This window comes from Condylostylus longicornis, unplaced genomic scaffold (genome assembly GCF_029603195.1).
Source record: "Condylostylus longicornis isolate FDR11 unplaced genomic scaffold, ASM2960319v2 ptg000462l, whole genome shotgun sequence".
Lineage (NCBI taxonomy): Eukaryota > Metazoa > Arthropoda > Insecta > Diptera > Dolichopodidae > Condylostylus > Condylostylus longicornis.
Window position 1 is genome coordinate 15,318 of NW_026578420.1, and position 13,112 is coordinate 28,429.

The 13,112-nt window shown below is 46.5% G+C and overlaps 1 protein-coding gene across 1 annotated transcript; it reads left to right on the plus strand.

The window, feature by feature from the left end:
- Window positions 1-311: 311 nt before the first annotated feature.
- Window positions 312-1,679, plus strand: LOC129617217 (uncharacterized). Its single transcript, XM_055532580.1, has one exon. It carries the CDS (start codon window positions 312-314, stop codon window positions 1,677-1,679), a length of 1,368 nt encoding a protein of 455 aa, XP_055388555.1.
- The last annotated feature ends 11,433 nt before the right edge of the window (window positions 1,680-13,112 follow it).

Here is a 13,112-nt window from a genome sequence, read left to right on the forward strand (position 1 = left end):
GTTCGTTCCTATGTTAAGCGCCATGGTCTGTTGCAATTTCTAAATGTATGGAACAAAAACAAAAATCGCTTTGATGGGCAGCTCCGGTGGGGCGAAGAGGTTGGTGCGTCCAGGGTTCTAAGTTCGCGAATTTTCCAATTTTTTCGTTCCCTCAGAGTACAGTCTCGTCGATATCGACAGCCTTCAAGGCCACTCGCGCGTGTACGCAGACGCTGCCGAGATTATTTCCGAGTTAGAAGTTCGCGAACACATCTGTCAACGTCCCTCCCACACAGTTGTCATCTGAGTGGCACCCGGAGTTTGCCAATCACATGATTGAAGCCATTCCATCTCCCCCTTATCCGCTGAACACTGATTCAATTTTGATGATCGAGCCAAGCATGAGATTAAGACGTGCTAAAATTCAATCAATCTTGCCATCCAACAAATACGTCACCTCTCAAACAGCGTTTCCCCCCCGTTTTGGGTTGGACGACTTTATAACTCCCACAGGATCGGGGGTCGATCCCGATCATTCAATCACTCGCAGCATTTTCATTCCTGACGATCTCATCAACCCTCACCCACGCTTCGGGACCCTCGTCAACAATATCCGGTGCCGGCGAGGTGCAAAGCCCTTCATCACTATACCAGCCTATCGGGACAAGTTCACGTTCAACTCGAATCTCAGCAACCCAGCAGAAGCGGATTGGTCGCAAGCAAAAGACTTAACATCAGTGGATCGTTTCGAGGTCGAGCGCCTTGCTCGCCGCACAATCAACCCGATTCAAAATCAGATTTACATGGATTGCTTTGCTTTTGGAATGGGAATGAGCTGCGTCCAGACGACCTTCGCAACACCTGATGTTAGTTCCGCGCGGTTTCTCTACGATCAACTTGCAGTTCTTGCGCCGCTGTTCCTGGCGCTGACTGCTTCGACTCCCGTTTTGCGTGGAGTACTCGCGGATACGGATACGCGATGGGCAACTCTCGAACAGGCAGTGGATTGCCGAACTGAAGAAGAATCAATGCGCATTCCTAAGTCGCGCTATTCAGGAGTCTCCCTATATATTTCTGATTCGCCAAGACTTACAGAGCATTTGCCTGAGCTGAACGATACGGCGGCTCCCATTGACGACGAAGCCAAAGCATTACTGCTCGAGGGAAGCGTTGATGAAGTTCTCGCCAGTCATTACGCTCATTTATGGCTGAGAGACCCGTTGGTTATCTTCGGAGAAAAAGTGGAACTAGATGATGGCCAAGCCGTGGATCATTTTGAAAATATTCAATCCACTAATTGGAACTCCATGCGATTCAAACCGCCCCCTCCAGGATCATCAGCAGATCAGATGAGTCCAATTGGATGGAGAGTCGAGTTCAGAACCCCCGAAATCCAACTGACCGATTACGACAACGCTGCTGGTGTCGCGTTGATATCAGTCTTGGCGCAAATGATCCTTTTCAATGGATTGGATCTATATATTCCAATGTCGAAAAACGACGACAATATGACTCGCTCGTGGAATAGAAATGCTGTAACTGAAGAGACCTTCTGGTTTCGTCACGATATCTCTAACGCCACTACTAATTGGGACTTTAGCGAAATGACCCTACATCAAGTTCTAACAGGTGACATAAGGGAATTGAATGGCTCATCTTTTTGTTTGCAGGGTGTTCCCGTGTCGGATTTGAAGGTTTGATCCCGATGTGCGAATCGTTTTTGCAGTCTGAGTCGGCTGTGGGTCGCTGTGGACGTGAAACGCGTGCTAAATTTCGCGAATATTGTGATCTGTTGGAACGAAGAGCTTCCGGCGAACTCCTCACAGGAGCCCAATTTCTCCGAAAATTTGTCACGTCTCATCCAGACTACAAGCAGGACTCTATTGTGACACCAGCTATTTCTCATGATCTGACAGTCCTGAGCACAAACATCGGGTTCGGAGTCTGGACGTCAAAGGAGCTTCACGGCGACGCTCTTGCTAGGAATATTCCGCAAACGCCGCTTCCAGCAGGCGTCGACCTTCCGGTATTCTCTTCTATTCTGAGGCAAACCACCAACCCCGCTTGTGTTCGCGATGGTATTTCTTCCACTGAAACAGGAACAGTCTTCACTCTACTCAATCGACCTATTGTTCGAGTGAATCAAATTGAAAGCATCTACGGCACTCCTTTCGATTCGTCAACATCGCCTACCGATCTGTTCCACCTAACGTTCGAAGGGCTAGTAAGTAGTTCAAGCATCCCCTTTCATTTGAAGTCGCAAGCCTCCACCCCTAGCTCCAGGACTCCTGAGGATCAACTTCGACGAGGGCCGTGTTTTACGATCAGAGGAATGAAGTTGACAAATAACGGGGTCATCGCGAACGAGGATTTCACACGAGCGTGGGTAGTGAAAGGATTTGACTTTGTGGGAGGAGGTCCATTGAGCAAGGACGCAAAGCGCAATTTCGTCGTCCAGCTGAAGAAAAGTGCGTGTCTGGTGTGTTGCAAGCAAAGTTGCAATGACGTGCCTGCAAGCAGCGAATCGGCTGCAACATCATCAACGACTGATATTTCGCCTTTGAGTCCAGCGGGAATTAAATGCACTTGTAACTCCTCTCAGTCACTTCAAGAATTGCTTCTTCAACTGCATAAACGAAATGGTGTACCTGCATTTGCGGAAGATGCAGATTTTCTCGAGTCAACAGTTTGCCCCAGTTCGTGTGAGTGTGAAATAGGCGATGATCTGATTCATGATCTGAGTAGATCTCTCTACGTGGACTTTGATGAAGACCTGTACAATACAAGTGAGCTATTTCTAAAATTCTCGGTAGCCTCTTGCCTTGTAGATTTGTGAGTTGGTGACTAACTGGATGGTATGGTCCGAACAAGGTTTTTTCGTGTCCCAGTCCGCACGAAGAGGCTCCTGAATTTTGTCCATGACAGTAGTTGTCCACTGTCACGGGGATCTATTTGCACTTTTCACGTTCTCTTTAACTAAAACTGACAATGTAGCATCCAATCTATCGATCCGACCACTCATGGCATCGATTCGTTGCAATACATTCTTAGAGAGGACGTCAAAGCGGGTTTCCTGAATTAAAGACGCTACACCATTGTCGTTTGTACCAGCGAGCGAACCATTTCCATTACTGCCAACTGAATCTAAAATGCAAAGATCACGCCGTTGTGCGTACGACTTTCTCACTTCGGTCTCGACTGCTTTGCTTGTGTCTTTTGGGTCATCAAGTGAACCCTGATCTAAGAGGAACAATCGTAAGCACCATTACTCTCAACTCTCACCCAGATTGGTTGACATAGAAATAAGGAGTTTTGAAACTCGTTGTAGCTGTCACACAAGTGCTGGAGACGCGTCTCCAGATCATTGCATGCGAGTTCCAAACGGCAAGAAAGAGCTCGCCAGTTGTTAGCTGCTTAAGGCCTGGGTCTCCCTAGTCGAATCAAAAGAGGAAAGTGAAATCCGAGAGGTTCTACGCGTGCATGTGCTGACTCGGAAATTTGAGGATTTGCTGTTGCTGGATCTGGTGTCCAGACTTCCAGAAACGAAAGCTTGGCTCAGGCATAGACATGAGTATAACTAGCTTGAACAACATGAAGGATCCACACAACCATAGTCTCTAGTACCAGTACCTTCTATGCTTCTCTACAGGTAGATCCACACATCCAGTGCAATGGTATAAGATTTGGAGCTGGACAGGTGGCGGTGTTCTGGTAAGACCGGAAAAGGATCCAAGATAAAAAACGGTAGCTATATCTACAAGTTGATCACCTGTGGAAATCTTGAGCACATATTTATCTTTTCAACGCCCGCATGAAGACAGTTGTGTTGTCCTTTCATTGCCCGAGTCTGCTTGAAAATCTCGTCCCAAAAAACGATTTTCTCCCATGATATTAACTCCATTTTGGAGGGTCATTTGGAGCACTCGGTCGTTGTAAAAATTTGGACCATCAGCTTTGTCGGACGCGAACACCAGGGCGACTCCTTTGTTGTTGTCCCCATTCCCAAACTTTACATCGGAGAGGCATTGAACTTTGATCGTTGCAATCACGAGGTGAGTTGGACGCTTTGGCTTGAGATTGAGGTGGGTTGACTCGCATCCTCTTTCGTTCCATCGTCTCTCTCAGTTCTGTCTGCAGGGTCTTCTGACCTGTTTTCACAAGTTGAAACCCCTGACTGATGGTCGCCTCGATGTATCGTGCGGCTACTGTGGAGTGTTCGTACTTGAGCATCTGGATCCTTTGACGAACTTCTTTGACCAGCGTCTCCTCCGGGAGTGGTTGTTCCTTGCCGTCCCACCGTATGTACGGGTTCGGGTTCTCTGGTTTCCGGTCGAGACTGGCAAAGAACGCCCTCGCTTGGTCCTCTTGGTCGTGGGGGAGCGCTAGTTCCACTGTGGTGTGGAATGGGAAGAGGATCGTGAATGGAGTGATCTCCTTCTCCATTCCTTCGCACTGACCTTCACTCTGGGGGCCATTCTGTTGAATCTCAGCACGGACCCTTCGTGGTGCTGGGTCGCCTGATGGGGTGGCAATCTCGACTGTGTCCTGTCGTCGACCCATCAATTTTCGAGCGGCCACCTGACTATAGGTCAATTTGGACGGGACCGCTCTCTTGTTTCCCCGAATTTGTTCTGTGACTTTCTTTGCTGGTGCTGATTGTGGAGATCTTGTACTGCTGGGTCCTGCACTCGTTCCAACATCTCAAAAGCTTGTTTTTCCAATCCTTCGATCTCATTTTCCGGGGGCCGTTTTTTGTTCTTTCTGAGGGTCGCCTGCTTCGCTGTTGACGTCTTTGTGTCTGCAGCGAAGGGGTTCCCTGTTGCATTTTGGTACTTTGTTTTTTCCCCCTGTTTCCATGGATCCTTCTTTGAGACCGAGGTAGAGGAGGAGGCGGTCGAAGAGGAGAGAAAAAGGCTCTGCTGAAGCGGTGAAAACATAATCGGACTCAAACACTCACAAACACTCGAAAATAAAATGAATTTGAAAACAAATTGAACAGACTAAACTGTCGGAGGCAGAATTGCTCGACAAACTTCGAAAGCGGGAAGCTGAGAGGCGCAACGCAGAACGAGCTCCTGAGTTTTTGACTGATGAAGAGAAGAGCATGAGCATGGACCAACTACATAGAAAATGGAAAGTGGAATGACAACGACGAATGGCGGAGAAAGAAATGCTTGAACATCGGATTTCGAGCCATTAGGCGAACTTACTGCAGAGCAAAAGCTGCTGCCGCGCCGCGACATCCAGCGAATAGTTAACAACCGAAAAAACCAGGTGTGGGCTCAGTCTATGAAAGCGCGAGGCGTCAAAGTTTTTCAATGTGATGTTTGTAATCAATTGTACACAGAGACAAGAGGGAAACACGAGTGTTTACAAACCCGATGGCGCGCCGAAGGTTCAATTCCCGCTATCTCGCGTAATCTTGTTGTCACTAAGTCGCCGGGAGGCCTCCGACTACGAACTGCAACCGTAACAGACCAAGAAGCATTGCAAGCGACATACGAACAACTCAAAGCGGCTTCAGCAGACGCCGCAGCAAAGAAACGTTGGAGCTAGTGGTCAATGACGAGGCCATGACAGACGACGCACCAGCAGCAAACACCTCGATACCCCTGCCTGGATCAACCGGTCGCCTTTTTCGTTCCCGATCCCTTGATGATGCTACATGATATTTTTTCAAATGTGTATAACTTTTTTATCTCTTCATATTTCTATGTCTGTAATATATTGACCCCCCCCATTTTTGATAGCTACCTCTTTTTTCACCAACACCACTTGCCATGATTTTGTCCACCAGCTACAATTCATCGAATTCACTAATCGATCCTCCACCTTTCTTGCTTTAATCGATTCTGGCTCACAATTGAACATCGTTTCCCATCTGCTTCTACCGTTTCTCGATTACCAGCCATGTTCCTCCCCAATTCGTGCCCTTCATGGGGTGGGAGGCAAAAGTAATGACATATGTTCTTGGATTGACCTTGCTGTACAACTCCCCAACAATATTACCATTGATCTGAAGTGTGCTGTCGTGACTCAATTGCCGTGTGTTGCTAATAAGATTCGCGGCCCAAAGCGTGGGAATGGTGATCATTGTTGCGAATGGAAGAATGGTGCAAGTCCAGCAAAATCCGGAGTTCAACACGTAAGTACCAGCAGCAGAGAGTGTGGATACTGTTAACCACATGGATGAAGAGTTGGCAAAGCAAGAAACTATGGGGAAAAGCCAGGGCAAAACACACTGAACTATAGAAACGTAGATAAAAAAGCTGGTCAAAATCATTAAGACCACGAACGCAGGATACTTTAGGCATCTGAGAATGAAATGATGCGTGAAGTATACAATATAACCACAAAGAAGTAGAATAAACAACATACCCAGAAAGTTAGGGTCATGGATGTCTAGCGTGAGCAGCGTAGACAGAAAGCACGTAAAAACGGAGAAGAAGGAGGTTGTCATTCTAACAAGGGGGAAAGAAAACCGTAGATCCCGAGGTTGCGAAAATATCAAAAGCTTACAGGTTAGCGAGTTCAGACAACAATTGCACCGCCAAGTGTGGTGGTGCTCCTAGGGCGGGAGACAAGAGGATAGCATGCTTGATTTCCTTTCTTGGTTTTCTTAAGTCTGTGTCTCGTAGAACAAAGTCTCACAAACCCATCAGGGCCCCTCCAGACTTTGGAATCCGACGACGCTTCCTAGTGGGCTCGTCTGACAGTTGCTGTGGCGTAGACAGAGCTTCAAAGAACTCTTCGATTACTTCCCGGCATTTCTGCGGATCATACATATTAGAAACTTCTTTCTGCACCAAGTTCAGCCATTCTTTCTCTTGCGCTAAACCTTGTGGGGGCAAAATGAATTGGGCATCCTGTATGTGGACCTGTCGAAGATCATTCGTGAGGAGCGACTTTGCAATAGCTGTTTTCAGGGTAGGGAGAACTCGAACAACCCGATAAGGGAGAGTCCAACGGGGCGAAACTTTGTAAAAGGCGTTTTTGTGCTTCATTTGATCAAGTGGAATCGCACGGCAGAGGATGAGTTGACCTTCTTCGAATGTTGTTGGTTGACGTGCTTCATTCTTGCGCTGATTTTGACGATGCAATAGTTCTTGTGCCTGCAACTGGACATCTAACCTAAGAAGCGAGAGAAACTTCAATCTTTCACTGTTGAGAGGGGTTGATTCCATTCGCCAGTCATTGTCGTTGGGCAGTCGAGGGTCAACTCCATAGGTGAGATAGCTGGGGGAGTGCCCTGTTGTGCTGTGAATGGTTGAATGATAGCTAAACAAAACCAAGTCAAGTGCTTCTTGTAGCGGAACATTTTTTTGATCAAAAAATCGTAGACCTTGATTCAAAGTTCGATGAAACGATTCGATTGGGGCGTTACCCTTGGGATGATACACTGTGGAAGTGATCCGCGTTATTCCTAGTTGTGCGGAGAGCCTTGTCAGGACTGTGTTGCAAAAGGATGGATCTTGATCGGACACTAACTTGTTGGGGACACCAAATCGATAAACCCAAGAATGCAGGAGAGCTGTTGCAACCGTTGTAGCTGTTTTGTTATTGAGAATCACACATTCGACCCCATTTAGTATGCTGGTCAATTAATGTAAGGATGACATATGATTTATCGTTATACGAACATTGCCAGAAATCCATATAAATGCTGTCGAAAGCACCCGGTATTGGATGAGTCCGAAATAGTCCTTGCACCCGTTCCGCTCCTGACCTGTTGCGACGACAAAATAGACACAATTGCAGGTAAAGTGTTTCATCTTTCCGCAAATTTGGCCAATTGAACGTCCTATTGATGGTAGAAGTGGTTTTCTTGATACCTGGATGATGGAAGGGAGCTATGGAATGGCAAGAAGCGATAACCTTGGTTCTGAAGCTTGGGGGAACGTAGATGAGCCCGTGGTAATAGATGATGTTGTTTTTGCGTGAGAATCCTAGAGTCGTTGGAGTTGGTTCTTGTTTCTGCGCGTTGATAATGTCATGTAGTTCAGGGATCGGTTCTGTTGACGTGAAAAAGCACATTCTACCGCGTAGTGTTCCGTCGTCTTCTTGATCTAAGAATCGTGATAAGAAGTCGATGTGCACGAGTTCTTTGCCACTTTTGTGATAGATTTGCATATCGTATTCAGCCAATGCGCTTGCCCACCGTGCAATCTTTCCTTTTGGACAATCTAGCATCCATCTTAGACTTTCATGATCCGTGTGCACAACGAATGTGCGGCCACGTAAGTAATGATCAAACTTTTGTAGTGCTGCCACGATTGCGTAAGCTTCACGCTCTCTTGCAGGCCAGTTCTTCTGAATCGTGGACAATGTCTTCGAATAGAATTCAACAGGTTTCCACACATCCTCATGCTTTACATGTAATGCAGCTCCAATCGCTTTCTCAGAGGCGTCAGTTTCCACCATGAACTCATCTGAATCAAGTGGAATTTCAAGGACCGAATTTGCCAGTCTCGAAATCGCTTCTTCAACTGCCCGTTCGTGTTCGCTTGTCCATTCAACTTCAGTTAGCTTATTGCTTCTTTTCGTGTTCTTCTGACTGCGTAATAATTCAAATACCGGGGTCATAATATCTGCATAACGGGGGATAAAGGCATGATAGAACCCAAGGAAACCTAAAAGACTTCTGACATCATTGAGATTCGTTGGCGACTGGATACGGCTGAGGGCTTCAACTTTCTTTGGATCAGGAACAAGCTGTCCCTCTACAATCAGTTGACCAAGATACTTCAGCTTCCTAGGAAAAAACACACTTTTCGGGAGATTCAAAGTCAACCCCGTGGCACGTAGACGCTCAAAAAACTGTTCGTAGAAGTTGCATCGTCTGTTGAAAGGAATGGGAATGAACCAGAATATCATCAATATATGCGAGGACCCCAGAAAACCGTAAGTCGCCAAACAAAAAGTCAACCATCCGCTGAAAGGTTGCAGGGGCGTTAGTCAACCCAAAGGGCATACAAATGAACTCATACAAGCCTTTGAAGCACCGAAATGCCGTGTATTTAATCGATCTTTCCTCCATTGGTATTTGCCAATACCCTGCTCGTAAGTGAAGTGCTACAAAGTATTTGGACCCTTTGATGGCGTGGATCAAGTCTTGGATGCGAGGAAGTGGATAACGATCTTTGATTGTCACTTTGTTGAGCGCCCGGAAGTCAATGCAAAAGCGCCAGTCTCCTGTCTTCTTTGGTACTAACACAACTTCGGAAGCATATAGTGAACAACTTGGGCGGATAACTTTCTGATCTAACATTTTCTGTACTTCTGCATCAACAACTTTCTTCTGTTCCTCAGTAATTGGACGCGGGCGGACGACAACAGGTCGATCGGTTGTTAGACGAATCCTATGTTCGAGTTCAGCGGCCTTTCCACGCTGCTCGCCCCTCCAAAGGCCGTCGTACTCGCTTAGTAGATCGCGGACTTCTTGACGTTGAGCTTCATTCAATGGCGAATCTGAAAAATCGAGGGTCACGGAGGGCGAAGTAGCGAAAGCAGAGTTGGAAGATGGAGGATCGACAGACGGCGGAGTGCGAAGGACAATGGGCCCGTAGATTGTATTCAAAACACGATTAGGAATGTCATGGAATCGTGCTTGTTTTGCCGCATATGGCGCTCAGGTTCGGAACGCCTGCAAGGATTGCTCAAATCGCACCCTATCCCCGGAGCCTTCGACACCGTCTATATGGATCTGTGGCATTGTACGTATGACGGCGGACAACACACCTTGCTGACCATGATTGACCAATGCACCAAATGGGCGGAGTGCGTAGATTTGGATTCGAAATGCGCGGATACAGTTGCCACAGCTCTCCTTCATTCCTGGATATACCGCTTCGGTGCACCAACAAAGCTCATCTCTGACAATGACCCTTCGTTTTGCAACAACGTTTTGGACAAGCTCTCAGCCCGCCTCGGCGTCATGAGGTTGACGTCAACAGTTTATCATCCGGAAGGAAACGCGGTGATTGAATCATTTCATCGAACCTTGAATGTAGGTCTTCGCCACATCGATCACAAAAACGTCCCCTTCTGGGATGCGCTCAATCTTGTGCTCTTCGGATACAACCTTTGTTGTTAATTTGTTGATATCTACTTGATTTTCTTGGAAATTCTTCAACTTCCCTAGTATTTCAGCCAACTGAGTTAGCACGTCAAGGTCCTTTATTATGTTGTTGATTCTTCTAGCAGCGTCGGGTTCTTCCTTCACTTCGTTTTCAATGAGTTTTCCCCTCTGCGGCAATGATTTTTCCTGTGCCGGAAAAATCCTACTTTGGTCCGAGGCTTTGATTGATTCACAGAATGGGTTATTTTCCACAGCCCGCATATACACTCCATCTATAATTAGTGAACTCGAGAGGATCACGGTCCACAGCAAATACTTCATCATAATGGGTGTAGGAATTACTTCTTTTGAAATGTTGATTTTATCAATCAAGAAAAACAAGATTGTTGTTACCTCGACAAAACAGACGAGGGAAAAGAAAAATGTAAATATATAAAAGAACTCTTATTCTTCCACTCTTCTTTCAAAGAAAACAGATGCCTCTCTCTACCCTAGAGATATAAAGAATTCTAAGTAAATAATGTATGTAGATTATCTACCTATGAAAGGGATGAGGTGGTCCTTAGTTAAGACTAATCAAGGTTGTAATTGCGAGAGGGAAGTAGAAGATGAACAACTGTTCTGTGAACTTAGCGTAACGTCATGAGCTTTGGGTCCATGCGTGTCTTCTGTTTGAGAGACTTCCGGCTCATCTGGTTCTTTTAAGGCGACGGGAGAAGATAAGGTCCTTATAGAGAATTCGCGAGCCGCTTCAATATACATCTCCCATTCGGCATCCGCATCGTATTTAGCTCCAGGATGCGTCAGGAACACCCGCGGTCCAACTTCTTTATCAAATTGATCCATGAGCTCTTGATCCCACATCCTTAACTATGTGTCCGAGGAAGAAGGTTCTTCGGGATCGAGGATTCTGTCCAACTTTCATCGGTGACTGAGGAAGTTGCTTTCGGGTCCGAATGGGGAATGGGAACAATAAAATCTGGGGAGGAAAAGTCGAAACACGCAAAAGGGTTACCTGTGTTGTTGGTCACTTTCATGGTCAAACTGGAAGGAGAAAGAGTGGTGGTATTCTGGTTTTGATTCCTTCTGGCTTCCTATACCAAGGAGTCTGGAAGGGGACAATCTGGAGGTGGATGTAGCGGCTTGATACTGAGGGCGGACAGGGACGACGGGAACAAGGAAGTCAGGTAATCCTTGGGTGGTCTTTGTGGATGAACGTTCTGGTCGTTAACTCGGAGAATCCATGCCGGAGTGGTGTCGAAATTTCCATCAGGGTTCCTTAATTGGTAAGTCCCATAATGGGTCCATCTAATTTGTTGAGGTAACTCCCAGTAATCTCTCGCAAAGGCTCCGGTAACGCGATTCCAGGCTGGTACCATACTCCAGGAAAGAACTGACTTCTCGTATCCAGCTGTTGGAAGGGTCGGATTCATCAAGGAGATTACTTCGGATCTGGGGAACACATATTGAATCTTTCCAATGTTAGTTTCACTTCCTCTTCCTCTATTGGTTGACTGGTAGGCCGGTACTGACAAGCGAAAGCGACGGTCCTTCACAAAGGCTTCCTGTAATCCTTGTATTCCTTCATGAACCCAACTAATAATATAACCTGTCTCCACTTCTTGGTAGGGGTTAACTGGTTGTGCCACTTTGAAAACACCAATTGAGTCTGTATACCGAGGCGGAGGGAGTGGAAGGTCCTGGGGCTAATACCGAGTCCCTATCATTGAGAAATTGATTGTTCCTCGATTACTGCCAATTGAGAAACATTCAGGTCCTTCAACACGTCGAAGTAACCTCCATCGTGGAAATTGGGAATATGGCAGTGATCTAAAGAGGAACTTAGGGGGTGAGTGCATTAATTCTTCTTTGATCTTTCTTCGATTCTCGTTACCCGCAATTTAGGGGGGGATATAAATTGAACGCAGTTAACGAATCTGCTTAGTCCAAGAACACGGTTGGGGTCCTTTTCATCATAAATTCTTCGAGCACCGTAGGAGACTCATCTGGTCCGTAAGGTTCTTTGGGGTTAATGGATCTTGACGATAACTTGCGAAGAAAATCGTTATTGGGGGTGACTGCAATTATTCTCCAAGAGGTCGGTGGAGTCCCTTTTCTAAGATTAGTCCTTTCGTCGATCCAATTAGAGCGTGTACACAGTTGGGTTGGCAAATGGGGTAGACCTTCGTATAATCGGTCCACTGCCGCCGGGGTGAAATGAGAGAGAATGATCTCCAAGGTGGTCGTAGGGTTGTCATTCTTGAACTTCTTGATTAAATGTGGCTGGGTATCCTTATTTTTCACAGAAATTATCATCTTTTCCATTGTCTTCGCTTGATCTGATCTCAAGATTCTTCCATGGTTGGCGTGCTGCCTACTTCGATCAGAACCAAACTGAAGGATAAAAGTTCACTGTCTTAGCGCTTGTCCAGTCCCTACATGCTCTATGTGTCTCGCTGTGGCAACACAATCAGTTCTTGAGTTTTTTTGCTCTGTTCCCCAACTCATCAATTTTGACACAAATCAACATCTACCCACAGTGATGAGTACCAACACGCTCCTCCAAATATTGGACCTCGTCGGAACGATAATCAGTCGGACGACTTTGTATTTTATTTCAGTACCACTGAGTTTGGCATTTGCCATCTTTATTGTTGTACAAGTCTATCCCTTTGTCCGTAGGACCCTGGTTGTCTTATTTATTATTAGCGGACTTGCGGCCTTTGCCATCGTTGGGAGAACCATTTACGTTGTTACCCCAATCCTTTACCGTACATTTTGGACTTCTCTGTGGACCGCTATCGACGCTTATGACCAAAAGCTCTCCCACTGGGGTGATGGAGTATCAACTACCATCATTGAATCCACCCCATCACGAGTTTCCAATGGGACCATGGACCCCTCATTGCATTCGGTATACTCGCGGCGGGACTTGTTGTCTGTGTGGTTACAGCGAGACCTTTCCAATGGTACAAGGACCGAGGTTTCAAGGATTCGCCTTGATTATCAGTCAGAGTCAATGAACGACATCGAGACACATCAGGTGTCTATCCGC